We start from the raw sequence: 22,500 nt of genomic DNA, 5'->3' as shown, positions 1-22,500 counted from the left end.
TGCGTCGGGCCTCCAGGGCGTGGCCGTGCGTCGTCTCCACCGCCAGCCTCTCCGCCGTCACGTCCAGCAGGTCCTGCTGCAGCCGCCCCGCCTCCTCCCTGGCGGCGGCCCGCTCAAGCTCCGCCTCCCGCCTGCGATCGCCGAGCTCCGCCTTCTCCCCTTCTGTCTGGAAGCAACAGCCTGTCAATCATCAATCATCTTCTTCTGTCTGCTGTGAGACTGGCTTCGGAAGTTACACTAGTCGTGAGCTTAGAATGATAAGGTTCTATCTCCGTTTAGAATGATAAGGTTCTATCTCCGTTTAGAATGATAAGGTTCTATCTCCGTTTAGAATGATAAGGTTCTATCTCCGTTTAGGGCAGTTCAGAGATATTGAGCGTCAAAGTTTTTACATTCCATTATGTTTTGTGAGATGGAACCTTTGTATTTTATTAATTACTCACAAAAAAATGTCAACATTTTAAAAATAACACCACACAGGCATTAATAAACACCTAATGGATCAGATTATGTAAAAAAACTCAATTTTGACCAAAAATGGAGATAGAACCTTATAATTCTAACGTCACTTAGTGCCTCCAGTCTGCTGTGGTTTCAGCAGGACAGTGGATCACGTCCCCTCAGACGTACCTGCAGCAGGATGCGGTTCAGCTCCACCTTGTCTCTCGCCAGGCCCTCGCTCAGGGCGGCCATCTTGGCCAGCGCGTCGCGGAGGCCAGCCTCCTGACTCAGCAGCTTGGTGAGGCCCAGCTCCTGCTCGGCACTCTGGGCCTCCATCTGGAGGGGGGGGGGGGGGTTAATCTATACCATGGTTCTGTAGGTCTCCAGTTTCACTTTTGAAGGCCTAGTGATGACAAGGCCACAGCCACTGACCCTTAACAACACACAATGTGAAATTCTGCTTCTCACTTTCAAGGCCGTTCACAATCTTGCACCCCCATATCTCACTGAACTCCTTCACACCTACACTCCCTCTCGCACTCTCCAATCCTCCGCTGCCTTTCAACTCATTATACCTTCTGCCCGCCTGACTACTATGGGATCGAGAGCCTTCAGCCGTTCTGCTCCCCGCCTCTGGAACTCTCTGCCACCTAACATTCTGGAACTCTCTGCCACCTAACATTCTGGAACTCTCTGTCTCCTAACACTCTGGAACTCTCTGTCTGTCTCCTAACATTCTGGAACTCTCTGCCACCTAACATTCTGGAACTCTCTGCCACCTAACATTCTGGAACTCTCTGCCACCTAACACTCTGGAACTCTCTGCCACCTAACACTCTGGAACTCTCTGCCACCTAACATTTGCAATATTGACACTCTCTCCACTTTCAAATCCAGTCTTAAAACACACCTTTTCACAATGGCTTACTTGGTTTGATCTCCTGTATTTTGTTTGTTGTTATATTTGATTTTGCTGTTTTTATCGCATTTTGCTTTGTTGATTTTAATGTTTTGATATGTGGTTTTGAACTGTCTTGTAAGGTGTCCTTGAGAGCCTTGAAAGGCGGCCAGAAATAAAATGTATTATTATTATTATTATTATTATTAATGTGAAGTGAGGCTCACCTTGCTCAGCGCCAGGACCAGACTGGCCTTGTCATCCTCCAACACCTCCTTCAGCAGAGTGACGTGGCTCAGGGCCTCCCTCACCTCCACCAGGTCCCTGCGCAGGGAGGAGTGCTTCCCTTCTAACTGCTCTAGACTCCTCTGCCTGCAACACACACACGCACACGCACACGCACACACACACACACACACGCACGCACGCACACACACACACACACACACGCAGACGCACACGCACGCGCACACACACACAGAGACAGAGACAGAGACACACACACACACACACACACACACACACAATATTTACACAAACAGTCCACACTCCCTAAACAGTCATTGATCCCCACACTCGGAGAGAGATGGAGAAATGCTTAAAGGTCAAAGGTCAAAACTCTACAGAGTCACTTCAGTTCCTGGATCGCATGTCCTGCTTTCATTCTGAGCTATAATCACATTTCTGGAGCAAAGGGGGGAAAAAACCTCATGAAAGAAAGAAAGAACGAAAACAACAAAGTCACTTCTTTCTTTCTTTCTTTCTTTGCATGAGCGTAGAAATGCGATGTAAAGCATTATTACATCTTCACAGAACGTCATCTGGGCACAGAGACCCGCCGAGCGCAGCTCTCAGAATGACATGTGTTCCTGATCTGAACACTAAACAAACAGAATGGAAAACAACCAGTTGTGAGGAGGACCCCCCCCCTCACCACATCTCTCTCTCTCTCTCTCTCTCCCTCTCTCCCTCTCTCCCTCCCTCCCTCCCTCTCTCTCTCTCTCTCTCTCTCTCTGTCTCTCTCCCTCTCTCCCTCTCTCCCTCTCTCCCTTCCTCCCTCTCTCTCTCTCCCTCCCTCTCTCTCTCTCTCTCCCCCCCTTGCCCCCCCCCTCGCCCCCCCCGGGTGTACCCTCTCTCGGCCTCGGTGCGTTCGCGTGCCAGCTGCCTCTCCAGATCGTCTCTCTGCTGCCTCAGGAGGTCCGTCTGTCTCTGGTGGTCCGCGGCCGCCCCCCGCGCCGCCTCCAGCTCCCCGCGCCGGGAGTCCACCTCCTGCTGCAGGCCGGAGACCAGCTTCTCCAGGCTGCCCTTCTCACTGTGGGGGGGGGGGGGGGGGGAGAGAGAGAGAGAGAGACAGAGAGAGAGAAAGAGAGAGAGAGAGATAGAGAGAGAGAGAGAGAGAGAGAGAGAGAGAGAGAGAGACAGAGAGAAGAAGAAAGAGAGCTCATCACAAAATCATCACCTCATAAAAGACAAACTTGGTTTAAGAAGATTATTATTCCTGTGATGCACCATGTTTACATATCCATCAGCTCTACAGTGTGATGATGTGAGAACATTAATGGAGTCACCATGTCAGTTAGCTCTCTATTACAGCCCTGCTACCTGGAGAGGACGTTCGGATACCTGGAGGTGATGTTCTACCTGGAGGAGATGTTCAGGTACCTGGAGGAGATGTTCAGGGAGGTCCGGTGTCTCTGGCTCTCTCTGCGGCCCTCCTCCAGAGCTTCCTCAGCCTGCTGGTTCTCCCTCCTCAGCTCCTGGCTCAGCTGCTCCAACTCCCTCCTCTCCGCCTCTCCCTCCTGGACGTGCCGGCGCAGGGTGTCTGACTGCTCCAGGGCCGCATCCAACCGGCTGCGTAGATCCTGTTGTACAGGTGAGGGAGAGGGGAAGAGGATAGAGGCGCTGTTAACAGCTGATGTGGCCTATCATTCCTAGTACACACCAGTGTTAATTTTGGCAGGCTTTTTAGTCACTTAATCTTTGGTGTTTAGATGAAGATGCACCTGGTGTGTCTAGTCACACCAAGTCACCTCCATGTTTCCATGTTTCTCCATGTGCCGTAGTCAGCGACGAAAACTCTGGACTAAAATGTTTTGGAGTTTTTGTGGACTGAGACTGCACTGGAATGTTTTCAGTTTTCATCAACTGGAACTGGACTGGAACTAAGAAACATGGAGGTGACTTGGTGTGACTAGAACTGGTGTGCATCTTCATCTAAACACCAAAGACTAAGTGACTAGCCAGCCTAACACTAGTAAGTACACACATACGCTGGATAGGCAGCGGCTGTACTGTATGTGAGACCAATAGTGTACATATAGTGAGGTTGGTACACCTTCTGGATTCATTTGAATTAAACAGTGATTGTGTTCTATGGCTGGCTGAGGGTTAGGGTTAGGGTTAGGGTTAGCTGTCTGACCTGTGTTTGTAGCTGGTGTAGGGAGAGGGCGCTCTGGACCGCCTTCAGTGTGCTGTTCCGTTGGGGAGAGCAGGAACGGAGGGGTGAGGAGGAGGAGGAGGGCAGACCGTCAGGGCTAACACTGTCCCCATCGCCATGGACCAACTAAAGAGGGGCGATAGAACAAACAAATGTCATGAGAGTAGCAGCCTGATGACGATTTAAAAGCTACATGACGTGTTTGAATGATAGATGATATATCGTGAGCTTAGAATGATAAGGTTCTATCTCCGTTTAGGGCAGAGATATTGAACGTCAAAGTTTTTACATTCCATTATGTTTTGTGAGATGGAACCTTTGTATTTTATTAATTACTAACTAAAACATTTCAACATTTAAAAAAATAACACCACACAGGCATTAATAAACACCTAATGGATCAGATTATGTAAAAAACTACATTTTGACCAAATATGGAGATAGAACCTTATAATTCTAACGTCACGAAACGGTTAGATGTTCAGGTCTGGTGAGATGCTGACCTGGTTGATGCTGTGGAGGATCTGCTGGAGGCTGTGGATCCTGGAGTTCAGGTCGTCCTTCTCCTCCTTCTCCTCCCGGCTGGACGTCTCCTGTGCAGGAAATAGTCAATGGACTGCACTTATATAGCGCCTTTTTCTGCTGCTCCAAATCGCTTTACAACGGCCTCTCATTCACCCATTCACACACACATTCACACACCAATGGCAGCAAGCTACCATGCAAGGTGCCGGCCCGCTCACTGGGAGCAATTTTGGGGGTTCAGTGTCTTGCCCAAGGACACTTCGACATGTGGCCAGCCGGGGCTCGAACCGCCGATCTGCCGACCTTGTGATCATTAGACGGCGGCTCTAACTCCTGAGACACAGCCGCCCCAGGAAACATAGGAAACCATTGGGGTCAAACGGGCGCCGACAGAGCCGCCCTGACACAGACCAGACTGCTGCCCCCAGACAGGGAAGTGGTGGAGTTTATCAAGAGCTAAGGGTCCCAAGCTACAAGCCCCCCCCTCCCTTCTAACCTACGTTGCCCTCCCCCCGTCCCCCCGTCCCCCCCCCCATCCCTGGGGGTCTCACCATCCTGTCCAGACTGGTCTGCATGGCGGCGAGGCCGGCGTCCTTCTCAGCGCTCTGAGCTCTGAGGTGCTTCACCATGTCTGCCAGCTCCAGGATCCTGCAGGAACACACACACACATGCACACACACACAGACACACACACACAGAGACACACATGCACGCACACACACACACACACACAGAGACACACACACACACACACACACACACACACACACACACATGCACACACACACACACACACATACACACACACACACACACACACACACACAGGCACACACACACACACACACACACAGAGACACACACACACACACATGCACACACAGGCGCTCACACAACACACCTCAGTCAGAATGAAAGGTTCTTATGTTTCCTGAGCAAGGGTCGAATCTCTATTTATGCTGGTTTGTCAAAATTGAGTTTTCTACATAATCTGATCCATTAGGTGTTTATTAATGCCTGTGTGGTGTTATTTTTTAAAATGTTGACATTTTTGAGTTAGTAATTCATAAAATACAAAGGTTCCATTTCACAGAACATAATGGAATGTAAAAACTTTGACGCTCAATATCTCTGAACTGCCCTAAACGGAGATAGAACCTTATCATTCTAAACGGAGATAGAACCTTATCATTCTAAACGGAGATAGAACCTTATCATTCTAAACGGAGATAGAACCTTATCATTCTAAACGGAGATAGAACCTTATCATTCTAAACGGAGATAGAACCTTATCATTCTAAACGGAGATAGAACCTTATCATTCTGAACTCACGATGTATTGCCTAAGCCTTATATTGACAACACCAGCAGACCAGGAGAGCTAAGAGACCAACCTGGAGTTCAGTTCTACTTTCTCTGCGTCCCAGCGGCCCTGGAGTTGCATCGCCTCCCTGAGCTTCTCCCTCAGCTGCCTCTCCAGCACCGACACCTCCACACCACTAGGGGCGCTGTGTGGCGTCACACTGGCCTCCAGGTTCATACAGGCCACATGCAGGCGGCGGCCGGCCGTCACACACTCTCCTCGCATATCAGAGAGACTCCTGCAGTCAGCGGATGACACGGGTATCATAGTCAAACACGTCAGAACTCATAAACAGGTTTGAAAGAGTACGGGAAACAGACACGTTTCACAGTTGTAACCCCGTTGGTTCAATTAAGGGAAAGGGGTCGGCGGTTCGTATATGAAGAAGATGGATGTCCGTAACGATTAAGCTCTGAACCACGGCTCACTTTGAACCGTCTCGTGTTTGAGTTAGAGCTTCAGACGACGGTCATGGCTGTCCGTGAGATGAGTAATCCTTATTACAGCAAATTATTCAACAACGCTGCTCGGCATCGTTTCAACATGACACGAGCCAAGTCTTCTAGCTATTCAAGCTTTGACCTGACGGATGCTTTCAACAGAGACCTGGGGCGCCCCGAACCATTTGTCTCCTCGTGAGGAAACCTTGAGCAGAGTAGGGTGACCCCACTGACCCCACACCCCTTTAATCCTGGCTGGGCCAATTAACGGCTGGAATTCCTGGGTGGAGAAGAGAGACTAGCTGAAGAGAGACTAGCTGCAGAGAGACTAGCTGAAGAGAGACTAGCTGCAGAGAGACTAGCTGCAGAGAGACTAGCTGAAGAGAGACTAGCTGAAGAGAGACTAGCTGAAGAGAGACTAGCTGAAGAGAGGTGAGCTGTGTCTCAGGAGGTAGAGGCTGTGTCTCAGGAGGTAGAGGTTGTGTCTCAGGAGGTAGAGGCTGTGTCTCAGGAGGTAGAGGCTGTGTCTCAGGAGGTAGAGGTTGTGTCTCAGGAGGTAGAGGCTGTGTCTCAGGAGGTAGAGGCTGTGTCTCAGGAGGTAGAGGCTGTGTCTCAGGAGGTAGAGGCTGTGTCTCAGGAGGTAGAGGCTGTGTCTCAGCAGGTAGAGGCTGTGTCTCAGGAGGTAGAGGCTGTGTCTCAGGAGGTAGAGGCTGTGTCTCAGGAGGTAGAGGCTGTGTCTCAGGAGGTAGAGGCTGTGTCTCAGGAGGTAGAGGCTGTGTCTCAGGAGGTAGAGGCTGTGTCTCAGGAGGTAGAGGCTGTGTCTCAGGAGGTAGAGGCTGTGTCTCAGGAGGTAGAGGATGTGTCTCAGGAGGTAGAGGCTGTGTCTCAGGAGGTAGAGGCTGTGTCTCAGGAGGTAGAGTCTTCCGCCTAATGATCACAAGGTTGGCAGATCGGTGGTTCGAGTCGAGCCCCGGCTGGCCACATGTCGAAGTGTCCTTGGGCAAGACACTGAACCCCAAAATTGCTCCCAGTGAACGGGCCGGTGCCTGCATGGCAGCTTGCCGCCATTGGTGTGTGAATGTGTGTGTGAATGGGTGAATGAGAGGCCGTTGTAAAGCGCTTTGGGGCAGCTTTGGAGCAGCAAAAAAGGCGTTATATAAGTGCAGTCCATTTACCATTTTACCATTTAGGTGGGGTGCTAGTGTTCTTTAGGTGGGGTGCTAGTGTTCGTTAGGTGGGGTGCTAGTGTTCTCCCAGCAGTCCTGCAGGGTTCCTGTGGTGTTAGGGTTAGGTCTGGTTAGGTCTGGTCAGGTCTGGTTAGGTCTGGTTAGGTCTGGTTAGGTCTGGTCAGGTCTGGTTAGGTCTGGTTAGGTCTGGCGGGGCAGCAGACTCACCTGTCAGCAAACGTCCTCAGCTGGGTGAAAGAGCTCCGCAGGGAGGCAGCCTGGCGCCACAGAGCCCTGACACGGGCCTGGTCCTGACCCAGCCGAGAGGCACATGTCTGGGGAGGGGGGGGGGGGGGAGACGGGGGGGGTCAGAGTGGGGGAGGGTAGCGAGGGTTGTTTTAAGACCATGAAGAACAGTCACCCACACAAGCACACACTAGGCCTATTGTGACCCCAAACAGATATAGTATATACACTCACGGACACACACGGTAACACATACAAACTATTGGCTTACTCTATCTCAACAGATGTGATCATTTACAGCGTGAGTTCCATCGTCTTGCCAGATTGTTTTGCACCGTGCAAAATGTCCCTCCCCTTCCCTATTGGAATGTTTTCACAGGAAACAACAGCTCGAAAATCATAACAATGAACTGAACAAAGAGTCAGAATGAATTGACAAAGCAGGGCTATGAATGGAATTCCCACCCCATAGGACCTCGAGGGGAAAGAGGTTGCTCAACGAGGGGGCAGAGACGGGATTAGCTGATTTCAATTTTTAGTTTCAGCCTTTTTTGGGGGTTTGGGGGTTTGTTTTTAGTCTCTTTCCCCACACAGCCTAAAGCACAGAGGATGCCCTTCCCACCCCTCATCTATATGTGACGGCGGCTGGCGAAAGGGGAAACAAGTCGGCAACCGAACAAATGTTTCCTACTTTTATTTCCGAAAAAAGTAACTCACTGAATCCATCGCGTCGCAATATTTCGGCTTGACTAGCGAGTGTGTCGTTGATTTTAAACAACGTGTCAGTAAAACTATGTGTTTTGAATCAACGCTCTTTTAATAATTAATAATAATTTTGCCATTTAGCAGACGCTTTTAATCCAAAGCGATTTACAATTACGAATTACAGGGACATTCCCCCTGGAGTAACTGAGGGCAAAGTGCCTTACTCAAGGGCACACTAGTAGTGGTGTGGTTTCAGGCGGGATTTGAACTCACAACCTTCCGATCACAAGTCCAACTCACTATCCACTAGACCACCACTACCCCAAAAGGTGATTTGAAATAAATTAAGTCACCACCCACAAACAAGCTAACATTTTCTTGCCCAATTTATTTACATTTTTCAGAATAAAAGTCTGAACATTTGGTCGGTTGCCGACTTGTTCCCCCTTTCACCATCTGCCGTCACACATCGTGAGCTTAGAATGATAAGGTTCTATCTCCGTTTAGAATGATAAGGTTCTATCTCTGTTTAGAATGATAAGGTTCTATCTCCGTTTAGAATGATAAGGTTCTATCTCCGTTTAGAATGATAAGGTTCTATCTCCGTTTAGAATGATAAGGTTCTATCTCCGTTTAGAATGATAAGGTTCTATCTCCGTTTAGGGCAGTTCAGAGATATTAAGCGTCAACGTTTTTAAATTCCCTTATGTTCTGTGAGATGGAACCTTTGTATTTTATTAATTACTAACTCAAAAACATCAACATTTTAAAAATAACACCACACAGGCGTTAATAAACACCTAATGGATCAGATTATGTAAAAAAAACTCAATTTTGACAAAAATGGAGATAGAACCTTATAATTCTAACGTCACACGTGGTCCTCCTCACCTCCTGCTCTCTGCGCAGACGCCCGTCCTTCTGCTCCACATCCCCGCGGGCCCGGCACAGGCTCTCCGTCAGGCCCTGATTGGCCACGCCCGCCTGCTCCAGCTGTTCCCGGAGGAGGGCGTTGACCTGAGCGAGGCTGGCGCACCTGGGGAACATATGCCCTCATTACTTGGCAGCGAGGACCCAAGTTGGCAACCTCACCTGTCAACCGCTAACAACTAACAACCCCGCCGCCCCCGCTCCCCCCCCCCCCCCCCCGCTCTACCACACGCCCCACGCCCAAACTCCATCAATCACACGGCCACTATATCACTCCTACATTTATGGCCGTATAAATCCCCTCGCTTCAGATCCACCCCTGCCAGCCACGCTTACAGAGCCGAACACGTGTGACAGTTTTATAAAGTCCATGTCAAACTCTGTCCTAATTCCAACCAGATTTGCTTGTAGAGTCATTTACAGAAATGTTTACATCATTCTCACGCTCTATACCCCTGTCATAGTGGAGCGTGCCAGCTCACCATGTTCCTCAGCGTGTGTGTGTGTGTGTGTGTGTGTGTGTGTGTGTGTGTAGTAGTTACTCAAGTAGTCGAGTAAGCCAAACCAGTATTTGATTGTAAGACAGTGTTCTTAAGGGGGATCAAAGCAGAGGGGGAAAGTGGAGCAACTCTTCCCAATGGAAACACAGACACCAGGTTCTTCATCTCAGAGTGTTTTGGAGCCCGTCTCTATGTGACAGAGGAGGGAAGAGGCTCTACGTAAGCCCCCCACTCAGAGGCTCTGCCGTGGGCCTCATGTAGGAGCTCGGCGTCGAGGCTGTAAAAGGGATCGAGCCTTGGCAAGCGGGCCGGCGTCTGTCTGCCGTAACCGTTTCAATTAGAGCTCTGCAACAACATAAATCACGGGGCTTTAGAGGTTGGCTTCAGGTGCGGAGGTCGGCCCCCTGCTCAGTGTGAGGCACCGTTAAAGTGCTTTGGAGGAGAGAGCCAACGAGGCCCCGCTAATTGACTCTGACAAATTGGATGCCGAAAGCCTCGACCAAGGCCAGGCGCTGCGTTCCCCCCCCTCGCCTTCTCCTCCTCCCAGCTCGGGCATGGGAACGCGGTACGGGAACGCCGAGAGATCCGCCGGGAATTTCAACTGCTCCACACAGTTCTCATTAACACTTGAGCTCACGTTTTTTGTTTCTCAACGAGAGAGAGAGAGAGAGAGAAAGTGAGAGAGAGACAGAGAGAGAGAGAGAGAGAGAGAGAGAGAGAGAGAGAGAGAGAGAGAGAGAGAGAGAAACAGGAGCAACGTTTTAACAGGCTTATCGTTCCTAATTTCCATGAATTTATCGCTTTCCTGTTCAGGTCCAAACTTCAGAGAACTTCCTGCTTGTGAGGCGTTTCGGTTTTTCTGGCTTTCAACATTCTGCACATGATTTCTCTGAAAGCCCTAAAAGCCCAAAGTGTTGCTGGCCAGGACAGACCCATCAGAAGATCCCATAATACAGTTCCTGGATTCTCTGGCTGCTCTTCTCTCCTCTCCTCTCCTCTTCTCTCCTCTCCTCTCCTCTCCTCTCCTCTCCTCTCCTCTCCTCTCCTCTCCTCTGCTCTGCTCTGCTCTCCTCTCCTCTCCTCTCCTCCCCTCTCCTCTCCTCTCCTCTCCTCTCCTCTCCTCTCCTCTCCTCTCCTCTGCTCTGCTCTGCTCTGCTCTGCTCTCCTCCCCTCCCCTCTCCTCTCCTCTCCTCTCCTCTGCTCTCCTCTCCTCTTCCCTCCCCTCCCCTCCCCTCCTCTCCTCTCCTCCCCTCTGCTCTCCTCTCCTCTCCTCTCTTCTCCTCTCCTCCTCTCCTTTCCTCTCCTCTGCTCTCCTCTGCTCTCCTCTCCTCTCCTCTCCTCTCCTCTGCTCTCCTCTCCTCTGCTCTCCTCTCCTCTCCTCTCCTCTCCTCCGCCTACCTCTTCTGTTCCTCCTCCAGCAGGGCCTGCCTGCCCTGGACGGCCGTGTCGTGCTCCTGCTCCGCCCTCTGCAGCCGCTGGGCAGACGAGTCCAGGTGGGCCTGGAGCTTAACCAACACACAACGAACACAACAACAACAGCAGTAATTGGGACACCTGAAAAACTGGGCTGTGATCTATCGGCCTAAATGACTGGGCTGTTTATACATCTCCTCCTTGTGATCAACATCATGAAGCGTTAACGTTGTTCCCTCTGACGTACCGACAGTCGTAACTTCTCTGACTCAGAGGTTTTCCCCAGCACCTGTTCCTCTAGTTCGCCACACCGTCTCTTATACTGCAGCACCTGATACATGAAGACACGCAAGACACACAACAAACCGTGAGTTTAGAATGATAAGGTTCTATCTCCGTTTAGAATGATAAGGTTCTATCTCCGTTTAGAATGATAAGGTTCTATCTCCGTTTAGAATGATAAGGTTCTATCTCCGTTTAGAATGATAAGGTTCTATCTCCGTTTAGAATGATAAGGTTCTATCTCCGTTTAGGGCAGTTCAGAGATATTGAGCGTCAAAGTTTTTACATTCCATTATGTTTTGTGAGATGGAACCTTTGTATTTTATTAATTACTAACTCAAAAATGTCAACATTTTAAAAATAACACCACACAGGCATTAATAAACACCTAATGGATCAGATTATGTAAAAAACTAAATTTTTTGTCAATAATTTTGTCAACAGAAGTGTTGCTGTACGTAGATGATAACTCCACACCTCCCTGTACGGTACCTTGGTCTGCAGCTTCTGCACCAGCTGGGCCTGTCTGTTCTGGCCCTCCTGATAGGCTTGCAGTTTGAGCCGGTAGCTCCGCTCCTCGTTCTGCAGGCGCAGGTGCTCCGCCGACGCTGACGCGCTCTCCTGGTCTGAGTCCACCGCCGACTGCTGCAGCAGCATCTGCTCCAGCTGTATGGGGGGGGGGGTTAGGTTAGCTGTATGGGGGGGGTTAGGTTAGCTGTATGGGGGGGTTAGGTTATAGTGTATTGGGGGGGTTAGGTTATAGTGTATTTGGGGGGGGGGGTTATAGTCTGACCAGGGGCGGCTGTGGCACAGGAGGTAGAGCCACCGTCTAATGATCACAAGGTTGGCAGATCGGCGGTTCGAGTCGAGCCCCGGCTGGCCACATGTCGAAGTGTCCTTGGGCAAGACACTGAACCCCAAATTGCTCCCAGTGAGCGGGGCCGGCGCCTTGCATGGAACGGTAGCTTGCCGCCATTGGTGTGTGAATGTGTGTGTGAATGGGTGAATGAGAGGCCGTTGTAAAGCGCTTTGGATAAAGTCGCTATATAAGTGCAGTCCATTTACCATTTAGGTAGAATCAGGACATACAGTATTGCTAACCTGTTAGAGCAACTAATCATGTTTCTACAATAATGCAAAGAAACGAATAAAACCAATTGAAGGACATCATCAAGGGAGTGGTAAACTGTATACAGTGTGTGTGTGTGTGCGTGCATGTGCGTATGTGTACGTGCATGCGTATGTGTGTGTGTGTGTGTGTGTGTGTGTGTGTGCATGTGTGTGTGTGCGTGCGTGCGTATGTGCATGCATGCGTATGTGTGTGTGTGTGCAAGCGTGTGGACATATGCAAATTTGTGTCTGCTTGTATCTGCGGATTTATTCAGTGGAATCCTCCACATCCCGACACAGCACAGACACACACACACACACACACACACACAGCACAGCCACCTCCTGAAGCAGAGAGATGTTCAAAGGGAAACTGCTCTTTCTCATTTCTGGATCCCGTCTCCTCTCCTCTCCCATATCTGAGATCCAAATGTCCTGTAACCTCTCAACCTCACACAACCCCGGCTCCCCCAGCACCACCCACTCTCCCTCCGCCCTGGTGCCAGACACCCTGTCCTCGCTAACACAAACCACATGGCCGGGGGGGGGGGGGGGGGAGGGAGGGGAGAGAGAGAGAGAGAGAGAGAGAGAGGGAGAGAGAGAGAGAGAGGGGGGGGGGAGAGAGAGAGACACAGAGAGAGAGAGGGAGAGAGAGAGAGAGACAGAGAGAGAGAGAGAGACACACACAGAGAGAGAGAGAGAGAGAGAGAGACAGAAGAGAGACGAGAGACAGAGAGAGAGAGAGAGAGAGACACCACAGAGAGAGAGAGAGAGAGAGAGAGCGCTACAACACTCTGCGTGCCCCTGCCGACTTCTCATTTAAAAAGAGAGGAAGAGAGAAGCGCCCCCTCCCCCCCCCCTCCTCCTCCTCCGCAACACTCCCAAAACCACCCAAGCCCCTCAAACCACCCCTGCAGCCCAGCCCAGCCCCCCCCAGCCCCCCCCCCCCCCTCCTCCAGTACCTCATCTCTAAACTCGGGGTGCTTAATCTCTCCAGCAGCACAGCCAGGACAATAGTCTCACTGTTCACCACCGGAGCCAAGGGCTCCACCGCCATTATTAACACATTTTCAAGAGTCTTTTTATGCTTCGAAAAAACTACAAAAAGACTCAGAGTGAGAGCTCGCACCCGCCCGCCTGCTCTGTGTTTTTAGAGGGTTTGTGTTTGAGGCCCCACAGGAGAACACGAGGGATAGTTTTACTGCCCATTGTGAAGGTGACAGCTTCAGGGACGAGAGGGAGGGAGGACAGGGGGCGGGGGGCTGAGGGAGGGACAGGGGCGGGGGGCTACACAGCAGCAGCTGGGTTTCTAGGGACTTCTGGAAACATCTGTGCTGTTACAAGTTACAGCGCTATTGATTATGCATCTTTTCAAGTATTTTTGGCACAATCTATGGCAATTACGTTACAACAGCTAGAACTACTAAGTGAACTACTTTTTTTAGATGCGTCTGAATACATACGTACATGGCAGCCAACCACACACAGTTTATTGTAGCACATAAGTACGTTTATGTTTCAGTGCCTAATCATGCTGCTTGGTGCAGATCCAGCACGGGTAGAAAGGGTAAGACTACTGCTGTGCCATTGCAATAATGTCATATAATAATGTCATGTAATGCACAGGATCATACAAGGGGAAAGTGTTTAACCCTATGCGTCCCCATGGATCATAGAAACAATCTAGAATTGAAATATAGAATCTAGAAGATTCTAAGATTCTATTCTGATACGGAAGGAATCTAACAGGACAAAGGGTTTGACTACCAGCAGATGGTGTGTTCATATCTGATTACAGGACATTTCAGTGACTCTCATCCCTCGTGAGATCAGCCTTCTCATCCACAAGGAACCCATTTGATAGCTCGAATAACCTCCAAGTATTTGACACTGATAAGAATTCGCCTGAGGGGAACCGTCGTTGCACACCTCTGCTGAAGGGGAATAGAACACCAACTGGAACCCTAGATTAGAAGCACGCCTTTATCTGTCTTCTCGTGATCAAACGTGAGTGTTTGAACCCGTTGAACCCCCGAGTGTGGATGTCCCAGATCAACAACACAAAGCATCTCAGAGTTAAGACACTGTGGTTGACATCTGGACAGGCCCAGTAAATCACACTAATCACGGGCCGTTCCCTTACAACGAGGACAAACAATCCAGCATGACAGTATCTCCAGATACTCTGTGTCATGTGAGTGTCGCCTGCATGAAGCACACACACACCACTGTCAAACCGTTTCTATCAACATCAACAAGCGTCACCCTGGGCGGGGGGGCTAAGACCTAAAACCTAAGCCCCCTCCCCCCCTCCCACCCTCCCTCGGTCCTGCCTCTGACTCTGCACTCTGTGACCAGGTGACCCTCGACGACCCCTCCTCCCGCTCCCTGGAGTGTGAGGGATGTTTGCTATTGTTCAGAACCGTACATACATACAGCGCTGCGTCGGGCCCCCGGCCAGCGCCCCCAGCCCCCTGCTCCCCCCCCCCCTCCCCCCCCGCCCGCCCCCGCCCCTACACACCACAGAGAGGCGTGTTTCTTTACGGCTGCTCCCTAGTCAGCTGTAAAGCAGGAGGTCGGAGGTCGGGCTGGTCCGGATTAGCCATGCTCCACGGAGGAGGAGGACGCCCCCAGGAGGGGGTGGGGGGGGGGGGGGGGGCGCCGTGACAGCCTGTTGTGGAGGAGGAGAACATCCCCCCCCCCTCACACACACACACACACACACACACACAAACACACACAACCTCCTCTGCGACCGACACCACCTCCACCCTCCACCCGCCAGCCTCTGCTTGCATCATTAATAAACCTCCTCACCCCCATCGCCCCGAGTGAGCCTGAACCTATTGTTCTTCCTAACACACACACACAACCTAACACACACACACACCAACCTAACACACACACACACACACACACCCAACCTAACACACACACACACACACCCAACCTAACACACACACACACCCAACCTAACACACACACACACACACACCCAACCTAACCACACACACACACACACACCCAACCTAACACACACACACACCCAACCTAACACACACACACACACACCCAACCTAACACACACACAACCTAACACACACACACACAACCTAACACACACACACACACACAACCTAACACACACACACACACACACCCAACCTAACACACACACACACCCAACCTAACACACACACACACACCCAACCTAACACACACAAACCCATCATAACACACACCCAACCTAACACACACACACACACCCAACCATCCATTGGTGACTGTAAAGAAAGCAAATAAGGAGAGAGGCGAGTCCCCCCCACCCCTGATCCCCTGATCCCCCCCCACCCCTAACTCAGAGACTTCCAGGGCTTACACAGGCCCAGAGAGACTTCCAGGGCTCACACAGGCCCCGGGGTGAGCGCGCCGCTGCACACCCTGGCTGTTTATGACTCGCCTCAGCGTACACTCACACTGCAGCGGCCCCCCGCGGCCCCCCTGCTGCTCCCCCCGGCCCCCTAAAGAGGGCCCGAGCCCCGTCCCTCTGCAGGCCCGCTGCTCTTTGAGGTCGCCTACTGCCATTTTGTAATAATGGTCAACATGCAATTTACACAAAAACAGACTTCCTGGGCGGGGCTTTTTATCCTTCCATATGGTTTCGACCAGAGTTTTTGTTTTTTTCTGAGTATCTGTTCAACGGGGTCCTGCTTATGTTTCTGATGTGAGAAGCTTTCTCTCTCTGCCTTTTTTGTCAAATGTGTTTTGCATTAGTCCTTTTATATTACTTTATATTTATGATTTGTGCCACTTCCTTGTATTGTCTCATTTGATAAATATTTCAAACAACATCAAGGACAACAGTGCTTTGATTCATCTGCCAATAAGCAACAAGAGAACGAGTTCCAAGGCCACTCTGAACGCTTTTGCAACCGGAGCCAAGTTTGCTGCCACAATATTCATGTGGCGGAGCTCAATCAATTCACATAAGCCAGTAAGTTATAAGTTATAGTCACCGGAAGTCCCAAAATGACATAATGTGACAATATTTCAGGGACACGATCCATCTAGGAAAACAAGGAGCACATTTCTGATCAGTACAATTTACCAATTTCCAGATTTACAGCTTGGAAAGGAAACGGTTGAGATATATTTTTAGTATGAAAGGCATGGCAACAACATATTTTGATTTCTTCCCATTGTCACGTCGTCGTGACTACATGTCAAAGGTCAGGATGAGAACAGATTCCAAGTCTCTCTTTCTTTATGTACAGCTAGAGGTGGGATCCCTCCTGTTCTATTCATCATCTCACACTCGTCTAGAAAGTTCCTGTTGCTGCTACGGGCGAAGGCGGCACACACAGCTGAAGTCAGACCCACGCAGACATCTGGCCGTGTGCACACAGCCCAGCCAGCAGGGAAAGGGTTACAGCTGCAATCGTTTTTCCCTGGCTTGGCCTGGACCCAGAGGCTTAATAAATGGAATTAATGGAGTGCACTATCTGTCAGATTCCTAAACACAGCTGGAGCGGATGTCCATCCCCCCCCCCCCCCCCCCAACCTCCAAACTTACTATCCTACTCCAACAACCTACCCACCTCTCTCTCTCTCTCTCTCTCTCTCTCTCTCTCTCTCTCTCTCTCTCTCTCTCTCTCTCTCTCTCTCTCTCTCTCTCTCTCACTCTCTCTCTCTCTCTCTCTCTCCTCTCTCTCTCTCTGCTCTGCGAAGGAGCCGCCGTCGCCGTAGGTGGTTACTGGTTACACAACACACACAACACACACAACACACACAACACACACAACACACACAACACCCACACAACACACACAACACCCACACAACACACACAACACACACAACACACACAACACACACAACACACACAACACACACACAACACACACACAACACACACAACACACACAACACACACAACACCCACACAACACACACAACACCCACACAACACCCACACAACACACACAACACACACAACACACACAACACACACAACACACACACAAACACACACAACACACACAACACGCACAACACACACAACACACACAACACACACAACACACACACAACACACACAACACACACAACACACACAACACGGGATAACAAACAGAGGTGCAGGGTTGTGAGGCCCCGGGGCTGGGGGCCATGGAGGAGCATGGAGGAACATGGAGGAACATGGAGGGACATGGAGGGACATGGAGGGACATGGAGGAACATGGAGGGACATGGAGGAACATGGAGGAACATGGAGGAACATGGAGGAACATGGAGGGACATGGAGGAACATGGAGGAACACGGAGGGACATGGAGGGACATGGAGGAGCATGGAGGAACATGGAGGAACATGGAGGAACATGGAGGAACATGGAGGAACATGGAGGAACATGGAGGGACATGGAGGAACATGGAGGAACATGGAGGAACATGGAGGAACATGGAGGAGCATGGAGGAACATGGAGGAACATGGAGGAACATGGAGGAACATGGAGGGACATGGAGGAACATGGAGGAACATGGAGGAACATGGAGGAACATGGAGGAACATGGAGGAACATGGAGGAGGAACATGGATGGGACATGGAGGAACATGGAGGGACATGGAGGAACATGGAGGAACATGGAGGAGCATGGAGGAACATGGAGGAACATGGAGGAAGATGGAGGAACATGGAGGAACATGGAGGAACATGGAGGGACATGGAGGAACATGGAGGAACATGGAGGAACATGGAGGAACATGGAGGAACATGGAGGAACATGGAGGAACATGGAGGGACATGGAGGAACATGGAGGAACATGGAGGAACATGGAGGGACATGGAGGAACATGGAGGAACATGGAGGAACATGGAGGAGGAACATGGAGGGACATGGAGGAACATGGAGGAACATAGAGGAACATGGAGGAACATGGAGGAACATGGAGGGACATGGAGGAACATAGAGGAACATGGGAGAACATGGAGGAACATGGAGGGACATGGAGGAACATGGAGGAACATGCAGGAACATGGAGGGACATGTAGGGACATGGAGGGACATGTAGGAACATGGAGGAACACGGGAGGAACACGGAGGAACATGGAGGAACATGGAGGAACATGGAGGAACATGTAGGAACATGGAGGAACATGGAGGAACATGGAGGAACATGGAGGAACACGGAGGAACACGGAGGAACATGGAGGAACATGGAGGAACATGGAGGAACATGGAGGGACATGGAGGAACATGGAGGAACATGGAGGAACACGGAGGAACACGGAGGAACATGGAGGAACATGGAGGAACATGGAGGAACATGGAGGAACATGGAGGAACATGGAGGAACACGGAGGGACACGGGAGGGACATGGAGGGACATGGAGGAACATGGAGGAACACGGAGGAACACGGAGGGACACGGAGGGACACGGAGGGACATGGAGGAACATGGAGGAACATGGAGGAACACGGAGGGACACGGAGGGACATGGAGGGACATGGAGGGACACGGAGGGACATGGAGGAACATGGAGGAACATGGAGGAACATGGAGGGACATGGAGGGACATGGAGGAACATGGAGGAACATGGCTGCCCTGGTGCATCTAGGCTCTGGGGCCAGCTGCTGAGGGGACAGTGAGAGGTTGCTATGGTGACAGTGAGAGGTGTGTGTATGGAAGGACTGTGACCAACATACTACTGGATACATTAACACACACACCTTTCCCTCATAGCCTCAGTGTCAATACAAGGGCAAACAGATACACACACAGACGCACACAAGCGGATGCACACACACACACACACACACACACACACATACACACACACACACACATGCACACACACACACACACACACTGCACAAAGCAAGACTACAGTAAAAGAGAAAGGTACTGTATAAAATGAAACTTGTCTTTCCATTAACAGTAGATAGTAGAACAACTATGAATTTGAAGGCATGTAACAAGACAAGTAATTTCAAATGTTGAAATGGCTAAACTGAATACTTTCATCCAGGGCCGGCCCTAACATAAACTGACTAAGCGGTCGCTTAGGGCCACAACCACTAGGGCCCGGAACACTTTTGGCGCCCTCTAGTGGTTCCTATACATCTACATTCCTATACATACGTTCCTATACATCCTAATCTACACAATGTGTAATTGATTCCTATGCAAATCAGAGACCCTATAAAAACAAAGATATTGATTCCAAAATCACATGAACTATGATCCTATGATGAGCATTAAGATGGACTCAAATTAACTTAAGGGGATGTGAAGGGGTGTGTTGACTTTCTATAGCCACTGAATATGTTCTTTTATTTATTTAGTATGTGTCTTTATTGAGTGTGACTCGTCGGTCAAACACCTGTCTATCGAAAACACCCATCAATCGAAAACTCCAACCCCCCAACAAAACGTGTGTGTGTGTGTGTGGGAGGGGGGGGCACATTAACAATGTGTAATAATAAAAAACTGCTCAGAGGCACAAAAGTCCTAGGGCCGGCCCTGCTTTTAACCCAACATGCAGTATTGGGCTGGACGGGGTTTAGAGCCCGTTATTTTTACGATTGTGTGACAGCTGACAGAGTCAGACTCTCTGGCAGGACTCCACTCTGCAGTATGGATGAACGGGCTTATGCTGCAGGAAAAACAAACTGGAACCAGAGGGGGAGAGGAGGGAGAGAGGAGGAGAGGAGGGAGAGGAGGGAGAGAGGAGGAAGGAGAGGAGGGAGAGAGGAGGAGAGGAGGGAGAGGAGGGAGAGAGGAGGGAGAGAAGGAGAGAGGAGGGAGAGGAGGGGAGGGAGAGGAGGGAGAGGAGGGAGAGGAGGGAGAGAGGAGGGAGAGGAGGGAGAGGAGGGAGAGAGGAGGGAGAGGGGGAGAGAAGGGAGAGAGGAGGGAGAGGAGGGAGAGAGGAGGGGGAGAGGAGGGAGAGGAGGGAGAGAGGAAGGAGAGGAGGAGAGGAAGGAGAGGAGGGAGAGGAGGGAGAGAGGAGGGAGAGAGGAGGGAGAGGAGGGAGAGGAGGGAGAGGAGGGGGAGGAGGAGAGGAGGAGAGGAGGATAGGAGGGAGAGGAGGGAGAGGAGGGAGAGAGGAGGAGAGGAGGAGAGGAGGGAGAGAGGAGGGAGAGGAGGAGAGGAGGGAGAGGAGGAGAGGAGGGAGAGAGGAGGGAGAGGAGGAGAGGAGGGAGAGAGAGGGAGAGAGGAGGGAGAGGAGGAGAGGAGGGAGAGAGGAGGGAGAGGAGGGAGAGAGGAGGGAGAGGAGGGAGAGGAGGAGAGGAGGGAGAGGAGGGAGAGAGGAGGGAGAGGAGGAGAGGAGGGAGAGGAGGAGAGGAGGAGAGGAGGAGAGGAGGAGAGGAGGGAGAGGAGGAGAGGAGGAGAGAAGGGAGAGGAGGGGGAGAAGGAGTGGAGGGAGAGGAGGAGAGGAGGGAGAGAGGAGGAAGAGGAGGGAGAGGAGGAGAGGAGGAGAGGAGGGAGAGAGGAGGAGAGGAGGGAGAGGAGGGAGAGAAGGAGAGAGGGAGAGGAGGAGAGGAGGAGAGAGGAGGAGAGGAGGGAGAGAGGAGGGAGAGAGGAGGGAGAGAAGGAGAGGAGGGAGAGAGGAGGGAGAGGAGGAGAGGAGGGAGAGAGGAGGGAGAGGAGGGGAGAGAAGGAGAGGAGGGAGAGGAGGAGAGGAGGGAGAGAGGAGAGAGGAGGGAGAGAGGAGGAGAGGAGGGAGAGGAGGGAGAGAGGAGGGAGAGAGGAGAGGAGGGAGAGGAGGGAGAGAGGAGGGAGAGGAGGGAGAGGAGGGAGAGGAGGAGAGGAGGGAGAGGAGGAGAGGAGGGAGAGGAGGGAGAGGAGGAGAGGAGGGAGAGGAGGAGAGGAGGGGAGAAGGAGAGAGGAGGAGAGAAGGGAGAGAGGAGGAGAGGAGGAGAGAAGGAGAGAGGAGAGGAGGGAGAGGGAGAGAGGAGGGAGAGGAGGGAGAGAGGGAGAGAGAGATGGAGGGGGAGGAGGAGAGGAGGGAGAGGAGGGAGAGGAGGGAGAGGAGGGAGAGGAGAGAGGAGGGAGAGAAGGAGAGAGAGGAGAGGAGGAGAGGAGGAGGAGAGAGGAGAGAGGAGGGAGAGAGGAGGAGAGGAGGGGGAGGAGGGAGAGGAGGAGAGAGGAGGGAGAGGAGGGAGAGAGGAGGGAGAGAGGAGGGGAGGAGGGAGAGAGGAGGAGAGGAGGGAGAGAGGGAGAGATGAGGGGGAGAGGAGGGGAGGAGGAGGGAGAGGAGGAAGAGAGGAGGGAGAGGAGGGAGAGAGGAGGGAGAGAAGGAGAGAGGAGGGAGAGGAGGAGAGGAGGGAGAGAGGAGGGAGAGGAGGAGGGAGGAGAGAGGAGAGAGGAGAGAGGAGGAGAGAAGAGAGGAGGGAGAGAGGAGAGGAGGGAGAGGAGGAGAGGAGGGAGAGAAGGATGAGAGGAGGGAGAGGAGGAGAGGAGGGAGAGGAGGAGAGGAGGGAGAGGAGGGAGAGGAGGGAGAGAGGAGGTGTGAAGGAGAGAGGGAGAGGAGGGAGAGAGAGAGAGTGAGGGAGAGAGGAGGGAGAGAGAGAGAGGGAGAGAGGAGGGAGAGGAGGGAGAGGAGGGAGAGGAGGGAGAGGAGGGAGAGGAGGGAGAGAGGAGGGAGAGAGGAGGAGAGGAGGGAGAGGAGGGAGAGAAGGAGAGGAGGGAGAGGAGGGAGAGGAGGGAGAGGAGGGAGAGGAGGGAGAGGAGGAGAGAGGAGGGAGAGGAGGAGAGGTGGGAGAGAGGGGAGAGGAGGAGAGGAGGGAGAGGAGGGAGAGGAGGGAGAGAGGAGGGAGAGGAGGGAGAGAGGAGGGAGAGGAGGAGAGGAGGGAGAGGAGGGAGAGGAGGGAGAGGGGGACAGTAACACAATCCCTGAACACACGCCTTATCAGCGCCAACCATGTTTGACAGACCCCGTCCACACTAAACCACGGAGGACTGGAACTCTTTGTGGGAGCCTGGAAACATCTTGTTGTGTGTGTTAGAAGTCTGTTGGTGTGTTAGAAGTCTCTTGGTGT

At 51.7% G+C, this 22,500-nt stretch overlaps 1 protein-coding gene across 1 annotated transcript in view; it reads right to left on the bottom strand.

Moving 5' to 3' along the window:
• crocc2 (ciliary rootlet coiled-coil, rootletin family member 2) overlaps positions 1-22,500 on the bottom strand; it is a gene marked incomplete at both ends in the record, with an annotated part of 61,831 nt that overhangs the window by 25,308 nt on the left and 14,023 nt on the right. The window contains 14 exons of the mRNA XM_080535959.1: positions 1-166; positions 631-777; positions 1,567-1,711; positions 2,469-2,651; positions 3,002-3,201; positions 3,759-3,902; positions 4,280-4,369; positions 4,853-4,949; positions 5,696-5,902; positions 7,499-7,605; positions 9,113-9,257; positions 11,050-11,156; positions 11,312-11,395; positions 11,839-12,012. The exon at positions 1-166 is cut by the window's left edge and continues 65 nt beyond it. Coding sequence (XP_080392085.1) covers positions 1-166; positions 631-777; positions 1,567-1,711; positions 2,469-2,651; positions 3,002-3,201; positions 3,759-3,902; positions 4,280-4,369; positions 4,853-4,949; positions 5,696-5,902; positions 7,499-7,605; positions 9,113-9,257; positions 11,050-11,156; positions 11,312-11,395; positions 11,839-12,012 — 1,996 coding nt within the window. The remainder of the gene's footprint in view (positions 167-630; positions 778-1,566; positions 1,712-2,468; positions 2,652-3,001; positions 3,202-3,758; positions 3,903-4,279; positions 4,370-4,852; positions 4,950-5,695; positions 5,903-7,498; positions 7,606-9,112; positions 9,258-11,049; positions 11,157-11,311; positions 11,396-11,838; positions 12,013-22,500) is intronic.

Source organism: Nansenia antarctica (assembly GCF_963989245.1).
Source record: "Nansenia antarctica genome assembly, chromosome: 7".
NCBI classification, from domain to species: domain Eukaryota; kingdom Metazoa; phylum Chordata; class Actinopteri; order Argentiniformes; family Microstomatidae; genus Nansenia; species Nansenia antarctica.
The sequence above is the reverse complement of the archived record's forward strand: the minus strand, read 5'-3'. Positions and strand labels throughout refer to the sequence as shown.